This window comes from Jaculus jaculus, chromosome 5 (genome assembly GCF_020740685.1).
Source record: "Jaculus jaculus isolate mJacJac1 chromosome 5, mJacJac1.mat.Y.cur, whole genome shotgun sequence".
NCBI classification, from domain to species: Eukaryota; Metazoa; Chordata; class Mammalia; order Rodentia; family Dipodidae; genus Jaculus; species Jaculus jaculus.
The window spans coordinates 68,936,883-68,959,567 of record NC_059106.1 but is presented as its reverse complement, the minus strand read 5'-3'; the positions used below and the strand labels follow the sequence as shown (position 1 = coordinate 68,959,567).

General features: G+C 42.2%; 1 protein-coding gene across 2 annotated transcripts in view; it reads right to left on the bottom strand.

Moving 5' to 3' along the window:
• Window positions 1-22,685, bottom strand: part of Clspn (claspin) — a 41,196-nt gene that overhangs the window by 1,797 nt on the left and 16,714 nt on the right. The window contains exons 10-24 of one of the 2 annotated variants that reach the window (XM_045150298.1): window positions 21,866-22,125; window positions 20,597-20,769; window positions 20,435-20,499; window positions 18,560-18,756; window positions 18,068-18,222; window positions 17,304-17,530; window positions 15,800-15,911; window positions 10,968-11,037; window positions 10,434-10,537; window positions 4,486-4,650; window positions 4,258-4,379; window positions 3,596-3,723; window positions 2,626-2,725; window positions 1,225-1,307; window positions 815-976 (exon numbers count right to left, since the gene is read on the bottom strand). In XM_045150298.1, coding sequence (XP_045006233.1) covers window positions 815-976; window positions 1,225-1,307; window positions 2,626-2,725; window positions 3,596-3,723; window positions 4,258-4,379; window positions 4,486-4,650; window positions 10,434-10,537; window positions 10,968-11,037; window positions 15,800-15,911; window positions 17,304-17,530; window positions 18,068-18,222; window positions 18,560-18,756; window positions 20,435-20,499; window positions 20,597-20,769; window positions 21,866-22,125 — 2,123 coding nt within the window. The remainder of the gene's footprint in view (window positions 1-814; window positions 977-1,224; window positions 1,308-2,625; window positions 2,726-3,595; window positions 3,724-4,257; window positions 4,380-4,485; window positions 4,651-10,433; window positions 10,538-10,967; window positions 11,038-15,799; window positions 15,912-17,303; window positions 17,531-18,067; window positions 18,223-18,559; window positions 18,757-20,434; window positions 20,500-20,596; window positions 20,770-21,865; window positions 22,126-22,685) is intronic. The other variant, XM_004665227.2, reaches the window with a different exon arrangement.

The following is a 22,685-nucleotide window of genomic DNA, read 5'->3' as shown; positions in this document are numbered from 1 at the left end:
GGTAAGATGCTTGCTTTCAAGCCTGCTGGCATAATCTCAATCCTCCCCAGCACCCAGGTAAAAACAAGATGCAAAGTGGTGCCCACATGCCCATGGCAATGGGAGATGGAGCCAGGAGAATCTGGAAGCTCAAGGGCCAGTCAGAATGACACCCACAGTAAGATAAGGAGACTGTCTCAAAAGGTGGTAGAGAGGACCAGGTATGGTGGCCACACCTTTAATCACAACACTGGGAGGCCAAGGTAGGAGAATTGCAGTGAGTTCGAGGCCACCCTGAGACTACATAGTGAATTCCAGGTCAGCCTGGGCTAGAGTGAGACCCTGCTTTGAAAAATAAAACAAAACAAAAAGCAACAGCAAAAGAAGGTGGTGGTAGTTTAATTTTAAAAAAGGGTGGAGGAAAGAGAATGGCCAGAGGGGATTATGATAAGGGTATATAGTATATATGAATGAAGGTTGTCAATGAAAAGTTGGGAAGAAAAAGAAAAAGAAAACTGGGTGTGGTGGTGCATGCCTCTAATCCCAGTACTTGGTAGGCAAAAGTAGGAGGACCTGTGAGTTCAGGGCCAGCCTGGAACTACAGAGTTGAGTTTCAGGTCAGCCTGTGCTATAGTGAGACTTTACCTTGAAATAAACAAACAGATGAAAGGACAGGACAAACTCCCAGAAACTGTCCTCATGCTGTGACACACATGTGCCCGTACACACAAAACAAAATTAAAATATGTCTTGGCAAGGCTAATAAGAAAAAAGAAAAATAGGTAAATTAAATAAATGTTGTTTTGGGGAGCACATCAGTTATTAAATTCCTTACCTGAGGCTTAGATGATTCCTTTGCCACCTCAGCCTTGGTAGGAGAAAGTGTATGAAAGACGAAGTTTCTTGAGTTTCGGGGGGCACTAGGGTTGAGGTCAGAGAGAGCAGCTAGTTTCTGAAGCACAGCTTTGGGCTGGTTGAGCAGTGAGCCTGTCTTTACCTGAAGAATGAAAAGTGTCCTTCTATCAAATTGTAAGTGTGAAGAAAAGGGGAAAGTTAGACCCTCCCTGCTTCCCCCAGGCATTGGAGGGATATATCACTATTATTCAAATAGAAAAGAAACAGTAAGATCCTTTAGCATACATTTCAATTTCCCATGGCTGCTTCCCTTCCCAAATGACAGAGATTATCCCCATAGCCTATATAACCTGTAAACCATGATGTTAGACTAACAAGGTCCCAACAAACCTGGTGAGTACTTCCTGGTTTGATAGCTTCAAAAGGATTACTGGGAAGAGGCTTTGGTTCTTGAATAACCACGGGGCATTTAGCTGGAAAGAAAAGATAGAAAAGACTTGTGCTGGGGAAAGCTGGTTAGAATTCCTTTTATATCCAAACAAGCTAAAAAGCCTAATAACTAAACAGTAAGCTAAAGCTATAGGAATATCAAGCAGACAATTAAGCTAAACATATTAAATAAATAATGGTTAAAAAAAAAAAAAGGACACTTGGGAGGCAGGGTAAGAGGACCGTCATGAGTTCAAGGCCACCTTGAGACTACATAGTGAATTCCAGTTTAGCCTAGGCTAGAATGAGACCCTACCTCAGGAAAAAAAAAAAAAAAAAGAAGAAGAAAGGGCAAAAACCAGGCATTATGGTTCTACCTGGTCTACAAAAAACCTTAAAATGCACTAGAGAAATAACTCAATTTTTGTTAAAGGCATTTGCTCGCCAAACCTGACAGTCTAAGTTTGATTTTCCAGATGCACAAAGCGGCACATGTATCTGGAGTTCATTAGTAGCGGCAGGGGACCCTGGTGTACCCATTCTCACATACATATATACATACATTTATTTTTTACAAAAGAAAGGAAAAAAATAGGAGTTTGTAAAATTGGATTGAAGTCCCAAAGAGCCCATCTCTGGAGTTAAACACAGCTAAGTTCACATCCCAGTGCTAACACTGAGGTATATAATCCTGGGTACCCAAACAGAGAAGCCAAGGTTCACTTTTCTGAGCCATCGAGCATAAGCTGTCAAGTCCAACCTCCACTGCTCCACAGTGTAAGTACTAGCACACTGCCCCTCCACGCCTCTATGGGCCTTTCTTTCTTTCTTTTCTTTTTTTGCATATATTTTATTTTATTTTTAGAGAGAGTGGTGGGGGCAGAGAGAGAGGGAAAGAAATTTGGCATACCAGGGCCTCAACCACTGCAATCAAACTCCAGATGCTTGGGCCACCTAGTGGGCGTGTGTGGCCTTGTGCTTGCTCTCCTTTATGAATCTGGCTTAAGTAGGATCTAGAGAGCTGAACATGGGTCCTTAGGTTTTGCAGGTAAACACCTCAACTGCTAAGCCATCTCTCCAGCTCTCTATGGGCCTTTTAAGACAGATAAGGTGAGGCTGGGCATGGTGGCACATGTCTTTAATCCTAGCACTTGGGAGGCATAGGTAGGAGGACTGCAGTGAGTTTGAAGTCACCCTGAAACTAAATAATGAATTCTAGGTCAGCCTGGACTAAGTGAGACCTTACCTTAAAACAAAACAAAACAAAGATTAGGCAAGAGCTTATGATTAGAAGGTTAGTCACCTCTAAGACCCCAGCCCTAACAATCCAAGAGGCTAGGTCACGAGGAGATGAGTGCTCACCGTTCTTCTGCAATGCTCTGGCCGTAACTCTCCTGGCTAGTATCATGAACTGGCTATCTTCCCCAACCTCTTCTTCAGCTATAATTTTTCCCTGTTGTGCCTGAAAATAAAAATCATATCGCATTATTAGGTGTGACGGTTCACTCAGGAGGATTATTGTGAGTTTGCGGCCAGTGTGGGCTACACAGTGAGTTCTGGGCATGATCTTGTCTCGACAAACATTATATATACGGCATTCAAGTACCTCAAGCTCTGTGCTGAGGAGATGGTTCAGTGGAGAAAGCACCTGCTGCTTTAGTGTGACCATCTGAGAGTGACTCCTAGAACCCATGTACAAACCAGACAATATGGCAGGCAGTATAATCCCAGTGTGCTACAGTGAGAAGAGAGGCAGAGACAAGAATCTCCTGGATGCTCTTAGGCCAGTGTTTGTGGTGAATACAGCACTGAGCAACCCTATCTCAAACAAGGTGGAAGGTAAGGACCAAGACTTGATGTCCCCTGACCTGTACACTCATACACATGAACATGTACACACATCACATACCAAAAGAAAACCACTCCAGTTTTCTCCTAAATCATTAACATAGTCTAAGTCGTGAAGCAAGGTTACTAGGATATCATGACTTTAAACCAGGGGTAAAAATCTGGATAGTCATCTGGGTGTGGTGGTGCACAGCTTTAATCCCAGAGCTCAGGAGGCAGAAGGTAGGAGGATCACTGTGAGTTCGAGGCCACCCTGAGACTACATAGTGAATTCCAGGTCAGCCTGGGCTAGGGTGAGACCCTACCTTGAAAAAAAGAAAAAAAAAACAGTCATTTAAGGGAATTATCCATGATAACCTTTCTAGTAAACTCAAAGATTAAAAGGGCTAGCAATATGTAGCCTAAATTTTTGAAATTATCATGACAATTTTTTTTTTGTCTTAAATTAGGGCCAGTATAGGCAATTTTCTTGCAGACTATCTACCTGGTCCCGAAGCCACTGCTCTCGTTCAAATCGCTCCTTCCTCCATCTGGCTTCTGTCTCATCAAGCTGTTCTTCAGTCTGATCATCATCAGAATCTCTGTGGAACAAGTCCATCTGGGAAGCGTCATCTAAAGTAGAGAGTGAAAGCTTTCAGCATTCTGCAATCCCCAGAGACGACAGACCAAATAAAGCCTTACCACTACTACACACTGACATGCCCTAGGGGCCTCCCTGCCTTCTTTTGAAACAGGGTATCAAGTGGCTCAGGCTATTTATTGATTGATTGATTTGAGAGAGAGAGAGAATGGATGCACCAGGCCACTGCAAAAGAATTCCAGATGCATGCGCCCCTTGTGCATCTGGCTTATGGCCAAGCCATCTCTCCAGCCCCAGGCTAGCTTTGAATTTACTATGTAGCTAAGATTGACCATGAACTCCCCCTCCTCATCTCCCTAGAGCTGGAATTACAAAGGTGCACCACCACACCCGTCTTTTGTTTTGGTTGTTTAATGCAGTGCTGGGACCGCATGCATTCTAGGCAAGCACTCTACAACTGAGCTATATTCCTTAGCCTCCTGCTCTAGTGTCAATTGCTGTCTTAAACAGAACAAGTATGGACATTGGAGTCATCTGCTTTTAAAGGCAGCAATCAAGAAAGTTACCTATGTTTTTCCATCGGAATTTCCTCATCCGTCCAGGACCATCGCTGTGCAGATCCCCATCAGCAAGGTACCTTTCCTGGTATAAACGTAACTTCCTCTTGTCATCATCCAACATGGTTTTCCTGAAACAGGAGAAATTAAGATGCTCAGAGCCAGGACCATTCTGGCTGGCGACAGGGCCTACCTTGGGGTGTCCTGTGACTTAGAAGGGCTTGATGGCATTCTTACATGTGTATTTTCTTGATTTGACTCTGCAGTTCCTCATCAGAGGGAAGTTCTTCATCAATTACATCCTCTTCATATTCATCAATATCTTCCCCATCATACTCATCTTCACTTCCCACCTCGCTTCCTGAAACTTCTGCCTCATCCTCCAAGTATTTCTTCAACCTCCTAGAAAGCAATTTTGAAGATTAGAAGATATGATAATGAACACGTACACAGGCTATAAAAACAATGAGAAAAATAGCTTTAAGCCTTAAACTTAGATCATGTGCCAGTAATTGAGCTTCACAGCCATTACTATATTATTTAGGAAGTGGGTTTCCTTCATTTTATACTTAGTAAAAAGAGTATCCAAGACACGAGACTGGGAGCAGTGTGTGACTAAAAAGGCCACTAGTTCCAAAAGGAACTAGAGATGGTCAGTACAGAAATTGTTTAAGGAGCTCAAAGATCAAAAACACCCAAGGTCTCAAAGCCAGGAGGCAGATTGGATCCAACTCAATTTGGGTAACCCTATAACCATAAAACTCTTCATCCTACAGGTTTATGAGTACTGCTGGAAGGTTCACACTATTTTGCTTTTCATTTAAGCACACCAAAGCTTAGGTGATGATAGGGCAGAGTAAGGTTATAGACCAGGATCATCGTTTTTTTTTTGTTGTTGTTGTTGTTGTTGTTGTGAAAGGCCCAAGAATTCAGAAGCCCAGAAATACTATCACGCTCCAAAGGGAGCTTAAGCGGGCCCCTGCATACCTCAAACTCCAGGCTTTACTCTCTGTTGGAAGCAAGTAAAGAATCCCTCTTCTCATTATATCAGAGCCCGCTCCTAATATAAAACTAGGTAAAAAGGGCATGAGATAGCCCTCAAGGATGGGAAATGAGTAATGAAGTGAACCACTTATTTGGTTTCTGTAAATAGCCTGCACCATAAGCCTTAATAGCCCACACTGTAAGCCTTAGTAGCTCGCACCATAAGCTGTAGCAGCCTGCCTCAGAACACCAAGGTCATAGGAGGCTGATACCACACTCTGCTACCTCCACCTAAGGACCTGCGCAAATGCTGACCTCCAAGGTCATAGGAGACTGATACCACACTCTGCTACTCCCACCCAAGGACCTGCGAAAATGCTGACCACCAAGGCCATAAGAGAATGATTGGTCCACGAGGGGCATGAACAAATTAAACTAATTGGCTTAGAAACTATGGGGTGGCACAAACTGACTAGCTTGCACCCCGCGGGCTCCTGATGTTAAAAAAATGATTGGTTTAATGCACAGGCTTTGTTAGAAACCCTGTAAAAACTGTCCCGTTCCTGCATTCGGGGCTCTGCAGTCCTCTACCCCTGTGCGGTGTACGACTGTGGGCCCCAGCGCGCTTGGAATAAAATCCTCTTGCAGTTTGCATCAAGACCGCTTCTCATGAGTGACTTGGGGTGTCGCCATATCCGGGCAGAGCGTGGGGTCCCCCTCCTGGGGTTCCTTCAGTTGTTGTTCTTTGTTTTTTGAGGTAGGGTCTCATTCTAGCTCAGGCTGAGATGGAATTCCCTCTGTAGTCTCAGGGTGGCCTGAAACTCACACCGATCTTCTTACCTTTGCCTCCTGAGTACTGAGATTAAAGGGGTGTGCCACCACACCCAGCTTCTTTTATTTTATTTTTTTCAAGGTAGAGTCTCACTTGAGCTTAGGCTGGCCTGGAACTCATGGTGATCCTCCTACTGCTGCCTCCCAAGTGCTAGGATTAAAGGTGTGCACCTTTACACCTCACACCTGGCTTTCTTCTTCTTTTTAATAATTTTATTTGAGAGAGAAGCAGAGAGAAGAGTTTGGGCATGCCATTGCAAACGAACTCCAGACGAGTGTGCCACCTTGTACATCTGGTGTTTTATGGGTACTGGGGAATTGAACTCAGGTCCTTTGGTTTCACAGAGAAGCGCTTTAGCCAGTCATCTCTCCAGCCCAGACTAGGATCTTATTACTTACCAAACAAATCTTGACCTCTTAAATTACAAATAAGGGCTGGAGAGATGGCTTAGCGGTTACGGATCCTGTTTACCTGCAAAGCAAAGGACATCGTTTCGATTCCCCAGGTCCCACGTAAGCCAGATGCACAAGGTGGTGCATGCATCTGGAGTTCGTTTGCAGTGTCTGAAGGCCCTGGTGCACCCATTCTCTCTCTTTCTCTATCGGCCTCTTTCCCTCTCTCACTCTCTCAAATAAATAAATTAAATTAAATTAAAAACTTTAAATTACAAATAAGATGAGCTCAGAGGTTCTATTTATCAAAACCACTACTATTTTCTTTCTTCTTTTCCTTCCTTTTTAACAATTGTTTTTTAAATTATTATTTATATGAGAGACAGAATGGGCACACCAGGACCTTTAGGCACTGCAAACGAACCCAGACACATGCAACATCTTGTGCATCTGGATTACATGGAAAATCGAACTTGGATCCTCTGGCTTTACAAGCAAGGGCCTTAACAGCTAAGCCACCTCTCCAGACTCCCCGTCCTCCTTTTAAAGGTAAGTTCTCACTCTAGTGCTGGGTGACTTGGAATTCACTATGTAGCCTCAGGGTGACCTCGAACTCATGGTGATCCTCCTACCTCTGCCTCCCAAGTGCTGAAATTAAAGGCGTGCGCCACATGTGGCTTTTCTTCTTTTTGAGGTAGGGTCTCACTCTACCCCAGGGTGGCCTGGCACTCTCACTCTATAGTCCAGGTTGGCCTCTAACTCACAACAAATCCCCACCTCTACCTCCTGAGTGCTGGGATTAAAGGCATGTGCCAACATACAAGCACTCTTGTTTTGGTTTTTATTATTTTTTGAGATAGGGTTTCACTCTAGCCCAGACTGGAATTCACTATGCAGTCTCAGGGTAGCCTAGAACTCATGGTGATCCTCCTACCTCTGCCTCCCAACTGCTGGGATTAAAGGTGAGCCACCACGCACAGCTCCAGTCCTCTTTTATTTTGAGACAGATTCTCACTAAATTGCCCAGATTGGCATGAGTTGCCTGGAGCTTGGGATCTTCCTGCCCTCAACCTATAAGTAGCTAGGCTCACAGGCCTGTATCACCAGCCTGGCCTAGTTATTTTTCTCTAACTTCTTCTTGAGAAAAAAAAAAAAAATCCACTATCACCCTGTGTTCAAAGTCCTGTTATCTATGGTCACAAGAAGTAGGAGTTTGGTAACTCTGAAAGATGACTTTTATCAAAGATTTAATTAACATTGTGTATGTGTTTAAATGGGATCCTCTACATCCTAGGGGTCCTACAGAATTCCTTCAGGGGCTACTCATCACTAGTTTCCCAATCTTCTCACATAATCTCTTAGAGCAGTTCAACTTTTAGTTGTCAGTCATTCTAAGACTTTCATTTGAACACAGAAGTCTGAAATTAAATAAGGTTGCCTTAGAAAAAAAATCTAAGGATGACCTAAAGCTGTACAAGACAGTTAATTTGACAGGTGACAAATTAGAACCCCAAATGGTTCTTAATAGAATAGAATGATAGGCTAGAAGCAACAATATAAATCTAATAGAGATCAATCAATATGATGTCCTGAATGTGAATTCCAAAAGTCATTCACATGTTACTGAAGAACTATCAGAATGATGCTTGTGAAACTTTAATATTGTAAGAAAATATTTAAGGATCTGTTAAAGTGGAAAAAAAGGCAAGATGCAAAATTATACATACTGAAACATTATAGAAATCTTGGGCTACAGAGATGGCTTAGTGGTTAAGCACTTGCCAGCAAAGCCAAACACCCAGGTTCAGTTCCCCAGAACCCATATCAAGCCAGATGCACAAAAGTGGTGCATGCGTCTAGCATTCATTTAAGGCCCTGGCGTGCCCATTCTCTTTGCCTCTTTCTATCACTCTCTGAAATAAATTAAATAATTTTTTAAAAATTCTCAATGCAATATGAATAAAGGCATAAAAAGTTATGGGGCAGAGGAGATGGCTCAGTTGGTAAAGTGCTTGCCATAAAAACATGAAAGCAGATGCCCAGTACCACATGAAGAAAGCCAGACATGGTGGTATGCTTGGAGAAGTGGAAACAAGCAGGTCCCTGGGACTTGCCGTCTAGCCAGTCTAGCTGAATTGGTGAGCTCGATGTTCCATGAAAGACCCTGTCTCAAAAGACAAGGTGGAGAGTGAATGAGGAAGACAGCCAATGCCAGCCTCTGCCCATCACCCCCAGCAAGAAACATCAATTACCAACACTTGCACACGCATGTATTTTTTGAAGTGTGCATGTGTAATATGCACATTCATGTATGTGGGTATGGATGGGTGTACGCTATGGTGCGCGTGTGAAGGGCAGGAGACAACCTTGGACGTCGGTCCTCACCTTCCACCTTGCTTAAGACAGAGTGTCCCATTCACTACTGCATCTGTCTCAAGCTTTACGAATTCTCCTATCTCCACCTCCCATTTCACATTAGATGCACTGGGATTAGAGATGCACATGCTCCCATATCAAGCTTGTTTTACATGGGTTCTGGAGATTCAAACTCAGGACCTCACACTTGTGGTACAGCAAGTGCTTTATCCACTGACCCAAATCCCCAGCCCCTCACATATATTTTGGGCAGTAGACATAATTAACTCCATCCTTTTCCCTTCCTTTTCATTTTCCTCTATCTTGCATTCTTTTAAATATTCTAAAACAATTTTTTTTGTTTGTTTTTTTTTCGATGTAGTGTCTCACTCTGGTCCAGGCTGATTTGGAATTAATATGTAGTCTCAGGGTAGCCTCGAACTCTCGACAATCCTCCTACGTCTGCCTCCCAAGTCCTGGGATTAAAGGCGTGCGCCATCACGCCCAGCTTTTAAAAACAAATATTTGGGCTGGAGAGATGGCTTAGTGGTTAAGTGCTTGCCTGTGAAACCTAAGGACCCCGGTTTGAGGCTCGATTCCCCAGGACCCACGTTAGCCAGATGCACAAGGGCGTGCACGCATCTGGAGTTCATTAGCAGTGGTTGGAAGCCCTGGTGCACCCATTCTCTCTCTGTCACAGTCAAATAAATAAATTAAAAATAAATAAATAAAAAACAAATATTTTATTCTCACAACTAAAACAACCAACATTAAATAAATAAAATGGCTGTTTGGCATGGTGGTACATAGTTCTAATCCCAGCATTCAGGAAGCTCAGGTTGGAGGATCGCCATGAGTTCAGAGACAGCTTGGGCTATACAGTGAGCTCCATTGAACATCTTTGAGATGACACATAGAAGGATCTTGTTTTTCTTTTTTCTTTTTTTTTTCTTTTTTTTTTTGTTGTTTTTCAAAGTAGGGTCTCACTCTAGCCCAGGCTGACCTGGAATTCACTATGGTGTCTCAGGGTGGCCTTGAACTCATGGCAATCCTCCTATCTCTGCCTGGCTTTGTTTTTCTTTTATTTATTTATTTTTATTTATTTATTTGAGAGCAACAGACACACTTAACCACTAAGCCATCTCTCCAGCTCAGGATTTTGTTTTTCAAAAATATTTATTTGGAGCCAGGTGTGGTGACACACACCTTTAGCCCCAGCACTCTGGAGGCAGAAGCAGGAGGATCGCCTTGAGTTCATGGCCACCCTGAGAATACACAGTGAATTCCAGGTCAGCCTGGGCTAGAGTGAGACTCTACCTCAAAAAAACAAAAACCATATATACAGATTCAATTAGAGAGAGACAGAGAGTGCATGGGTACTCCAGGGCTTCTTGCCACCACAAGCTAAAGATGTGTGTACCATTTTGTGCGTGTGGCTTTATGTGGGTAGTAGTGAGTTGAACCCAGGCCACCAGATTTTACAACTACTAAGCTATCTCCCCAGTCTGGATTTTGTTTAATCTATGTTAACCACAAAAAGAAGTCAAACCAGCAGATTTAGGTAGAAAGGTAGCAATGACTAAGAGAACTTTCTAGAAGCTGAAGGAATAGATAACACTCACATTTGCCTTTTTAACTTCTCAGATTGCATTAGGAGTTCCTCCTCATCATCTTCTTCAGGGTCTGCCAGCGCCAGATCTTCATTTGCAGAGTCACTGTGTTCATCCTGGAAAACCAAAGCATCACACCCAAAGTTAAGCAGAAAATATGCCTTCAACTAAACAGGAGTTACAGAAAGCCACAACTGCCATACCTTGAGCATAGAATGAATTCTGTGTTCCTTTCTGTTTTTACATTTATTTATAGACAGGGTCCCGCTATATAGCCCGGGGGTGAGGGGCTTAATCTCATGACCCTCCTAACTTAGCCTCCCAAGTGCTGTGATTACAGGGCTATGGTCCTGGGTTTGATTTCCCAGCACTACAAACAAAATAAAACTTACAAATGTCTGTCCCCACACCTCATTATAGGACATTGCTTCTGATAAGGTGGCAAAACTTAGAATTCTCAAGAACTCATTCAAGGAAAAGGAAAAAAAAAAAAAAAACCTGAGGGAAATAACCCATGAAATTCAGGTATGTTCTCTTCACATTTACCTCATCACTATCAAATTCATCATTTGGGACAAGCCGGAAATCTCCAAATTCTTCTTCTTCTTCTTCTTCCCTAAAATGAAAATCAAGAAATAAGTTATTAAGAACAAACTACAAACCATTAGTGTGATAGTTTGAATAGATAGCCCCCAATATATTCAGTGTCTTATTAGTTTGTAGTTTGGATCTACAGCTACCTGGCTGGAGGAGATGTCACTGGGTGGATCTTAACGTATGGTGGTGGATTTAAAATTTTAATCTAAAGATTTGAAAAGTGTGCCTAGCTGGAGTTCCTGAAGTGTGCTCTCTGGTTGTAGCTTTTGGCTTCTTTTTCTCTCTGGTCCTTTAAGAGGGGGCCAGTTTCTTCTGCCATTGTGGAACCTTTCCTGGATCTGTAAGTTTTTAATAAGTATCCCTTCCTTCATAACTGTGTCTGGTTTGGAAGTTCATCTCAGTGAACCTGAGGCTGTCTACTATAGAAATTGGTACTGAGAGTGGAGAGATGAATCTGACCATTTGGATTTTGGTCTTTTAGAACTTTTGTTTTGGAGGGATGGGCATGGACTTGGTATTTACAACTGAAGATGCCTTCTGGAGTGGTAGCCAAGTTTTATAGACTATTCTGATGCGAGTTTGAAAGTGCTAAGTACAGTGAAAATTGTATCTGGAGACTCACTCAGTTTATGAACTTGGAGGCTTAGCTTACAAGCTTTCTAAGGGAAAGAAAATACTACAGAAAACTTTGTTGGGATTGCACTACTGACAAAAGGATTGTCTGTGTTCTGCTGCCCAGACTCAGAGAGTTTGATCAAAGTTAAATTTGTAATGGACTGACATGCTTGGCTAGAGATACTGGACTGAAAGATTTAAGATTTCAAGTTGAAAAACCTCAAACAAGTTAAAATTACAGGTACTGAGAGTGGTTTTAGGTTACTAAAGCCACTATTGTCAAACACATTAACAATCTTAAGAAAGTTTGCTTTACATGAAAATAATGGAGAAAATGCCTGAGAAAAAAACTATGATAAGGGTCTGGAGAGATGGCTTAGTGCTTAAGGCATTTTGCAAAGCCTAAGGATCCTGGTTCAAATCTCTAGAACCCACATAAGCCAGATGCACAAGGGACGCATGCATCTGGAGTTCTTTGCAGTGGCTGGAGGCTCTGGTATGTCCATGCTCTCTCTCTCTCAAATACAAACTCTTTTGGAAAGAGTTGACTAAAAAAGAAACCTGCTCTTCAAAGTCATAATTTATTTCTTTCCTAAATGAAGAATATGGCTATGTCCTACACACCTGGTATTGTTTTGGAAACAAACGAAAGAAAAAAACAAAACATGGAGAGTGGTCATAAAACACACACACAGTTTCAGGAGCCACTACTAAGATGCAAAATATAAACAGGGCATAATGATCCCCATAAATAGGCTGAAAGAGCCTTTGAAAGATGGACCAGGGTTTGCATGGAGACCTGAAGAATTTTTGGATATACCAGGATTGTACACCATGGAGTGTACTGTTGGCATGGGAGGGAAGTTTTCCCTGGCTACTCTGCCCAATTGAAGGAGCAAAATTGAAGGAGGATCGCCATGAGTGAGACTACATAGTGAATTACAGGTCAGCCTGGGTAGCGCAAAACCCTACCTTAAAAAAACCCACAAAATTGAAACATCTGGAGACTATCAGTCTCTAGAGTTATACTGGACCTGAACTGCAGAAGCTTGATGTCTGCTTAATGGTGACTGAGTTTACATTGTTCTAGTCTTTCCTTACTCTGCCTTATACCAGTTAAAAAAGTTTACTCTGTGCCATTATATGTTAAATGTATATAACTTGTTTGATTTTACAGGACTCAAAGCTAAGAGATAATTTTAAATCTCAGAGGAGACTTGGAACTTTTGAACTTTTTTTTTTTTTGAGGTAGGGTCTCACTCTCGCTCAGGATGACCTGGAATTCACAATATAGTCTCAGGGTGGCCTTGAACTCATGGCGATCCTCCTACCTCTGCCTCCCCAGTGCTGGGATTAAAGGCATGTGCCACCATACCCAGCATTTGAACTATCTTAAGTTGGTCAAGACTACTTTAAAATTGCGCTAGATACAATTTATAATATGTGTGATGATTTTAAAGCAATTGGGGGCCAGGGGCAGAATGTGGTAGTTTGAATAGATGGCCCCCAATATATTCAGTGTTTTATTAGTTTGTAGTTTGGATCTACAGCCACCTGGCTGGAGGAGGTGTCACTGGGCGGATCTTAAGGTGTGGTTGGATTTAAGCCCTACCTTGAAAAACAAAAAAAATAAATAAATAAAATACAATTCCAATCTAAAGATATGCAAAGTATGCCTAGCTGGAGTTCCTGAAGGGTGCTGTGTGGCTTCTACCTTTTTCTCTCTGCTTGGTCCTTTAAGAGGAGGCCAATTTCTGCCATTATGGAACTTCCCTGGATCTGTAAGCTTTAATAAATATCCCTTCCTCCATAATGTGCCTGGTTTTCAAGTTCATCTCTGAAGCTGTCTACAACAATTAGCTAAATTAAGGATTTAAAGTGTTTTGTTAACACTGGTAATTTCCTTACTGTTTTTTGTTTGTTTGTTTGTTTTTCTAGGTAGTACAGGCTGACCTGGAATTCACTATGTAGTCTTAGGGTAGCCTCCAACTCACAGCAATCCTCCCACCTCTGCCCAGCTAACACCAATAATTTCTTTAAGAAATGACCAGGCATGGTGGCACATGCCTTTAATCCCAGCACTTGGGAGGCAGAGGTAGGAGGATGGCCGTGAGTTTAAGACCACCCTGAGACTACATAGTGAATTCCAGATCAGCCTGGGCTAGAGGGAGACCCTACCTCTCAAAGCACAAAACAAAACAAACAAACAAAAAGACAGAAGTAACTGGGCGTGGTGGTATCAGATATGGGCATACAAATACCTGCTCAAATTTATTTTGGGGGGGCGGGGGGAGTGTCTTACCATGTAGCTCAGGATATCCCCAAACTGAAAACATAGCTGAGGATGTCCTTGAACTCCTGGTCCTCCTACCTTTACCTTTCAAGTGCTACGATTAGCATCATATCTGTCCCTGTTTGAGTTTTTATTGTTATGTCTGTCTTTCTTTTTTGAGATGGTTATCTTATAACCTGGACTTTCTATTTAGCTAAAGATGACCGATGACCTATTACTTTTTTCTTTTTTCTTTTTTGAGGTAGGGTCTCACTCTGGCCCATACTGACCTGGAATTAACTTTGTAGTCTTAGGGTGGCCTTGAACTCATGGTGATCCTCCTACTTCTGCCTCCCGAGTACTGGGATTGACCTATAACTTTTGATCCTCATGTCTCTACCTTCAAGTGTGCAGATTAAAGGTCTGAGCCACCATACCCAGTTTGTGTGATACTAGGGACTGAACCCAGTGCTTTCTGAATGCTAGGTAAGTACTCTAGTAAATGAGGTTAGCCCCAGTCCCTCTTTGATTTGCTTACTGAGACACAGCCTTACTATGTAGCCAAGCTGGCCTTGAAATCATGATCTTCCTGCCTTTGACAGGAGTGGGTCATCAAGCCCAGCACTTTTGTCTTTTGAATCTATATTAATCTGTATCAAATGGAAATTTCTTTCAACTTTGAACATGGGTCCTTGGGCTTCTCAGACAAGCATTTAACCCCACACCAACGCTCCAGCCCCTCTTTTCCTTTTTTCTTGTTTTGTTTTGTTTTTCGAGGTAGGGTCTCACTCTAGCCCAGGCTGACCTGGAATTCACTAAGTAGTCTCAGGATGGTCTCGAACTCACGACATTCCTCTTACCTCTGCCTCCTGAGTGCTAGGATTAAAGGTGCATGCCACCATTCCACTTTCACTCTTGCTTTAAAAAAAATTTTTTTTTTCATATTTAAACTGGTTTGGTGTCACATGCTTTTAATCCCAGCACTCCAGAGACAGAGATAGGAGAATCACTGTGAGTGAGCAAGGCCAGCCTAGAACACATAGTGAGTTCCAGGTCAGCCTAGACTAGAGAGAGAGCCTATCCTGAAAAAACAAAGGAAAAAAAGGGCATTTGTAAGGAGAGAGAGAGAAAGAGGGAGAAAGTGAGGGAGGAAAGAAGGAAGGGAAAAAGAAGGAAAGAAAAAAGGAGCTCCTGCTATTGCAAATGAACTCCAGATGCATACACCACTCTGTGCATTTGGCTTTACCTGGATACTGGGGAATCAAACCCTAGCCACCAGGCCTTGCAACCAAGCAACTGTAACCACTGAGCCATCTCTCCAACCCAACTTTCATCCCTTTTTATTTATTTGTTTGAGACAGAAAAGAAGAGAAAGAGAGAGAGAGAGACAATGGGCATGCCAGGGCCTCCAGCCTCTGCAAACAAACTCCAGATGTATGCATCACCTTGTGCATCTGGCTTACACACGTTCTGGGGAATCAAATCTGAGTCCTTAGACTTTGCAGGCAAACGTCTTGACAGCTAAACTATCTTTCCAATCCTTTAATTTTTTTTTCTTTTCTTTCCTTCCTTCCTTCCTTCCTTCCTTCCTTCCTTCTTTCTTTCTTTCTTTCTTTTATTTGAGATAGGGTTTCACTGTAGCCCAGGCTGACCTGGAATTCACTATGTAGTCTCAGGATGGCCTTGAAACTCACAGCGATCCTCCTAGCTGATCCTCCTAGCTCTGCCTCCCTAGTGCTGGGATTAGAGTGCGCCACCATGCCCAGCTTTGACACTTTTTACATCTGGCTTATATGAGTTGCTTGGGAATTGAACCTGGGCAGGCAAGTTTTGCAAGCAAAAGCCCTTAACTGCTAAGCATCTTTGCATCCTCCCATCAAGCGTTGAGACTCACCTGTCTGTTGGGAAGGAGCCTGAGCAAAGAGCAAGTGCTTCTTTCATTGGGTCATCCATGCTGTCCTCCTTCTCTTGCTTGGTCAACTTCAATGCAGCCATAGGGGAGGCATCTACATCAACAGTGAAGAGTTCTAATGAATGGCATCTCTATTATCTCTCCTAGACATCCTAAAGGCATGTCAGCTTGACATAGCTCTTAGGTAAGTGGGCCAAAAAGCTCACCATTCATTCATTCAACAAATCAGCATTATGCATACTATGTACTGAGCACCAGGGAGATAGTAGTAGGGAAAAGAAAAAAAAAAACACCACAAGTCTCTCAGTTTACATTCTAGCAGGTGTGTATGTTGGGGAAAGCAAGTGGAAAAATGAGTTAACATTTATATGAAATTTACAATATTCCAGACACCATTGAGGCTTTGTACATAAATTAAGTATAAGTGATACATTATACAGTCAAACCTAAAGCAGACCTGGTCGATACGTTACCATTCTCAGAAAGTCAGAGCTTTAGGGTTGGGGAGATGGCTGAGCAGTTAAAGGCACTTGCTTGCAAAGTCTACTGATCTGGGTTCAATTCTTCAGTACCCACATAAAACGCCAGATGCACAAAAGTTGTACATGCACATGGAATTTGTTTACAGTAGCAAGTGTCCCTAATGTGCCCATCCTCTCCTCACAAATGATAAGTATTTTTTAAAAAGCAAGAGCTCTAGGAGCTGGCAAGATGCCTTAGCAGCTAAAGGTACTTGCTTACAACGCCTGTCAGCCTGGATTCAATTCCTTAGTACCCCCATAAAGCCAGATGCACAATGTAGTGCCCATTCTCTCTCTCAAATACATAAAAATAAAATATATAAAAGAGGGCTGGAGAGATGGTTTAGCGGTTAAGCGCTTGCCTGTGAAGCCTAAGGACCCTGGCTCCAGGCTCAATTCCCCAGTACCCACATAAGCCAGATGCACAAGGTGGCGCATGCAGCTGGAGTTCCCTTGTAGTGGCTGGAGGCCCTGGTGAGCCCATTCTCTCTCTCTCCATTTGCCTCTTTCTGTCTTTCTCAAATAAATAATTTTTAAAAATATGTATACATGAAACAAAAACAACCATAAAAGAAAGAAAGTAAAAGCTCCATCCAGAGTAGGGGAGATGACTCAGTGGTTAAAAGTACTTGTTTACAAAGCCTGGCAGCCCAAGATCACTTCTGTAGTACCCATATACAGCCAGCTGCACAAGGTAGCATCTGGAGTTCACTTACAGTGGCAAGAGACTCTGGCATGCCCATACACACCTTCTCATTCTCTTTCTCAAATAAATAAACACATTTTTAAAAAGCTGAGTAAGAGGGAGCTGTAAATGTCAGCAGCAAGCAATGAATTCACCCCATCTGCAAAATTCCACCTCAGCCTTGTTTTCTGTGAACTTTCTGCCTGAGGATAAGGAGTTTCTTTTCAAGGACCATGATGTAAGGCTACACTGAGCCTGGTACTCTTTGTTGGCTATTTACCCTGAGAAGTGAATTTTCCTGAGCAAAGGTTGAGAAGTTCCTCCATGTTTTCTTTCTTGTCATTCTTCATGGGTTGGCACTTTTCAGCCAAAGATGTAAACTTTCCAGTACACAAATCCAATAGTTCATCCATGTTGGCATCCATGGCATTCTCATCCATACTGGCCAGTGGTAACTGAGGTTTCAGAGCTTGGTAACGATGCCTGTGGTTTCTAACATTTAGGAATCTACAAGCACAGTGAATCACGTAAGAAATCCTCTAAAGTTGTAGGTGAAAAAATTCTAAATTCACTTGCAACAACAAACCAGAGAACAAAAGATTCAAACGAAAGCCTTATGCTAAGGAGGGTAGGGGGAAGTTTTGTCAAAGAGCTCAATGTATTCAAAAGGCAAAGCATAAAGGTAATTATTGGCTTCCAATAATGCCAGAAAAAAAGCTGGGTGCTATGCCCACTAGCATGTGAGTTCTGAATCTTACCCAACAACCGTAACAAAAGACAAGTCACATGGGATTACTCTTACAGCATGAGAGGTATGTGCTTCAAGTAAGATCACAGGATTACAATATCAGCAAAAGTAGCTTGCGTTTTTATTTTCTAGAGACACTTCCTTCAAACTTGCAGAATGTAATACTAATAATCTGTACACCTTCTCTTTCTCAGAAGAGAAAGCACAGATGGGGTGACAGAAGCTCACTTTATTTTTAAACAAAATTAAGCAGCACCCAGCACCATTCCCACCCACAGAAACGCAAAACTACCTACCCATCTGCATCTAACAGTTGGCTCTGAGTGTCATCTTCTAAACAGAACTGGGAGTCTCCTGCTCCCAGGAAAAGTGACTTGTGCTCTGGGGAGGCGTTATACAGATCTTGGGAATCCTCTATGGGAAGTGAAGGCTCAGACAGTTTCCCTGAACTCTGCCACCAAAACAAAACAAACACCACAACATTTTACAAATGTCATCCAATGTCATGACAACAACAGAAGCTGTTGTCTGCAGGATTTCCATCTACTATCAGGCAACTGCAGTTGAGGACAAAGCATAGCCAAGAGGAGCCTAAAGAAGAATACCTCCAAGCAAGCAAGAATGCCGGGTGAGGCCTGTTTCTAATATACAAAGGGGGTGGATTTTTAAAGTTGAACACGCATAAGCTCAGTAGCAAAGTGGTGGGAGTTGGTTGGCTGGGATGTACTTTATTTAGCAATGTGGGAAGCAAAGGGAGGAGGAGATCAGAAGAACTAATACCACCTTACCTTAGAGGCAGAGCTAACCAAACTGGCTCGAAACAGCCCAGGAGAAGGGGATCTGAATTCTCTGGCAGTAGGGAAAAAACTGGTCCCACGGCCTGTTTGTCTATTGCAAGGCTGGTAGGATGGAATTGTGGAGCCAATCAGCTCAAAGCTGCTATTGTGGCTGCTCTCCTTTGTTAATGAACATGAATCATCTTCATCTAAGGAAGAAATAGCTTTTCAATACATGATTACAGAAATAAGGTTGGCTTGTTTAGGAAGAAAGAAGTTACAGGTTTCAAAGCAATATGCTAAAGGTAAATTACCTTTTATTTACTATGATAGCATTACATAATCAAGACTCATTGTTCTGAGCTAGTGATACCTAGAAGTTCTTTTTCTTTCCTGCCTAATGCCTTGATCATTCCTTTTTGTTTTTTGTTTTTGTTTTTCGAGGTAGGGTCTTGCTCTAGCCCAGGCTGACCTGGAATTCACTATGGAGTCTCAGGGTGGCCTTGAACTCATGGTGATCCTGCTACCTCTGCCTCCCAAGTGCTGGGATTAAAGGTGTGCACCACCATACCTGGCTCTCTCTCTCTCTCTCTCTCTCTCTTTTTTTGGTATAATATTTTATTTCTATTTATTTAGGAGAGAGAAGCTTCACAGGCAAGTGCCTTAATTGCTAAGCCATCTCTCCAGCCCTCAACTACATCCTTTCCTTCTATTGGTGTATGAAAATATTTCATATTGTCACTCAGTCAAATCAAAACACACTCACTAACAACCTACTGCACATCTATGACACACTATAAAAAAGTGGCCCTAGCCAGGCATGACAGCATACACCGTGAATCCCAGCACTCAGGAGGCAGAGGTAGGAGTATCACTGTGAATTTGAGGTCAGCCTGAAGTAGAGTGAAACCCTACCTTGAAAAACCAAAAAAAAAAAAAAAAAAAAAAAAAGGCAATAAAAAAATACTCCTGTTCACAGTCACATGTGAGACTCCCCATTCTCTCTCTGCCTTTCTCTCTTTCAAATAAATAAAAATAAAATATTAAAAAAAAATAAGGGAGGCAGAGATAGGAGAATTGCTGTGAGTTACAGGCTAGCCAGAGACTACATATGAATTCTAGGTCAGCCTGGGCTAGAGCAAGACCCTACCTTGAAAAGATAAAAAACAAGGCCGGGGGGATGACTCAGTGGTTAAAGGCACTTGCTTGTAAAGCCTGATGGTCTGGGTTTAATTCCCTAATACCCATGTAAAGCCAGATGCACAAAGTGGAGCATAGGTCTGGATGCACCCATTCTTGTGCTCTCTTTCTCTCTCTTTTTTGGTTTTCCAAGGTAGGGCCTCTTTCTAGCTCAGAGCTGACCTGGAATTCACTACGTAGTCTCAGGGTGGCCTTGAACTCTGGCAATCCTCCTACCTGTCTCCCGCATGCTGGGATTAAAGGTATGTGCCACCACTCCTGGCTTCTCTCCCTCCCTCCCTCTCTCTCTGTTTTTTGTTTTTTGGGGTTTTTTTTTGGTTTTTGAAGTAGGGTCTCACTCTAGCCTAGGCTGACCTAAAATTCACTAGTCTCAAACTGGATTCAAAGTCACTGCAATCCTCCTACCTCTGCTCCCAAGTGCTGGGATTAAAGGTGTGCGCTACCATGCCTGGCTTCTCTCTCTTTCTCTTAATAAATAAAAATGGCTACCTAAACTGGGGAGATTAAAGCAGTTAAAGGCACTTGTTTGCAAAGCCTGTTGGCTTGGATTCAAGTCAGCCATTGACCTAAAGCCAGCTAGGCATTTATTTGCAGCAGCAAAAGAACCTGATAAACAAAATAAGCACACACTCTCACATGACTGTACCCAAGCAAATCAATAAGTTAATTTTTTAAATCATCACTTACCAATTTTGCCAGATTGTTTGCCCAAGTTTTCATCTGTTTCTGATTTTTCTTCAGTAGGAAAGTAGCTATAAAATAAAATGGTAAATTGTTTGAGTATCCATTTCTATTTCTTACTAGAGGGACAAATCAAAAGGAATTTTATATTTCTATGTAAAGAATTACCCCATCTTGGAAGAGTTGTCCTTAAACAGAAGCAAGGTAGATTCTGATGACAGAGGCTTTGGAACAGAGAGGTCAACTGACTTGTCAGTTTCACTGCTATTAATATCTTCTTTCTCCATCTCTTTCTCATCTTTGGTTTCTATGTCTTCATTACCAAGAAGGAATTCTTCAATCTTTACCACCCAAGCGACCCCAAAACAAACAAAAACAAAATAATGAAAGTTTTTATTTTTTAAAAAAAAGGAAAAACAAATCCATTGTTAATCTGAAATATGCCTGTTTAAGGTTACCTCTTAAATCTGAAAAAGTAAACTGTGAGAATTTCAATCTAGCCATTATCATAAACATAGTTTTCCTTGATGCTTTTAAAGCTTTTTAAATTTTGCTTTGTTTTTCAAGGTAGGGTCTTGCTCTAGCCCAGGCTGACCTGGAATTAGTCTCAGGCTGGCCTCAAACTCACAGTGATCTCCCTATCTCAGCCTCCCTGGATGAGAGCTGTGATTAAAGGCATACACCACCACAAACTCACAGTGATCTCCCTATCTCAGCCTCCCTGGATGAGAGCTGTGATTAAAGGCATACACCACCACACCTGGCTTAAAGCTTTTTACAGTTGTTTTACTGGTTATGTCCCCAAACTGCTATGAGATTTTAAACACTAAGTTAGCATTTTACTATAGTAGTATGAACATAAGTGGTCAGTCTAAGATGAAAGGTCACTGCTAACCATAGTCAACCACAGATTATGAATGACATGGTGCCCGCTCACTTACTGCTTACTTCTTTCAACTGACTCCAGTAGACAAACAAGAGGGCTTTATCATACCTGGTAGACACATAATCAATCACCTGTCTTCTGTGGGCAGCAAAGAGTGAAACAAAGGCAAAAGGCCCTTTTATAAATACCTTTCTTAACAAAGAATGAGATTAATTTAGAAAGGGCCCGCCTGCCTGAGAATTTACTCTAGTCCTCAGCCTGGCCAAGGTTGGTTTTTAATCTGAATAGAAAAAAAAAAAAAAAAAGACAACTAAACAAACAATGAAGATAAAGATCCTTCTTAATATGTAAACAAGTAGAAGCTGAGGACAAAGCTAACTCTGAACTCACTACAGCTGTTCAACACAACTAAACATACTAAGATTTAAGCTCCTACAAGGTAGCCACCATCATTCATGCTTCTAAAATCTCTTGTACATTTGAACGTGCTTCCTATGCTATTATTTAAATATGGTTTTCTGTCGTTCATCAAGATCAAGTAACAAAATTACATAATTGCCAGAAACCTCCTGATTGCTTTCTTCCTCATCTTCCTCTAGCTCCTCTTCTTTCTTCTCCTCTTCCTCCCCTTCTTTTTCTTCCTCCTCTTCTCCATCTTCCTCAGATTCATCTGTCATTTCCTCCTCCTCCTCCTCCTCAAATCCATCTTCATTATCTAATTTAAACAACGCCTGCCGCTTCTGCCGTTCCTCAAGCCTTCGGAGTTTCATTGCCTCTTGCAGTTTAGCTTTTAGCACCTGCAGCTTTTCACCTGAACAGAAATATGCCAACGTGCTTTACACAAAATGACTTACAACACAATATAGTAACTAAGTATGGACTTTACACAACTCCAGAACTATTCTAGTAACATCCCAAAAGGAAAAATCAGAGACCTTAGTATTCCAGGCTTTTGTTACTTAACATGCATTTGTTATTTATTTATATCTCTAGTCCAGGCTGACCTGGAATTCACTATGTAGTCTCAAGGCGACCTCAAACTCACAGTGATCTACCTACCTCTGCTTCCCGAGTGCTGGGATTAAAGGTGCGTGCCACCACACCCAGCTTGTTATTGTTTTTCAAGTTATTTATTTATGTACTTATTTGAGAGGGAAAGAGACAGAGAGAGAGAGAGAGAGAGAGAGAGAGAGAGAGAATGGGTGCGCCAGGGTTCTAGCACAGAAGGGCTGGAAAAGATGGCTTAGCGGTTAAGGTGCACGCTTGTGAACCCTAAAGATTCAGGTTTGTTTCTCCATGTGCCATGTAAGTCAGATGCACATGGTGGCACCTGTGACTGGAGTTCATTTGCAGTGGCTGGAAGCCCTGGCG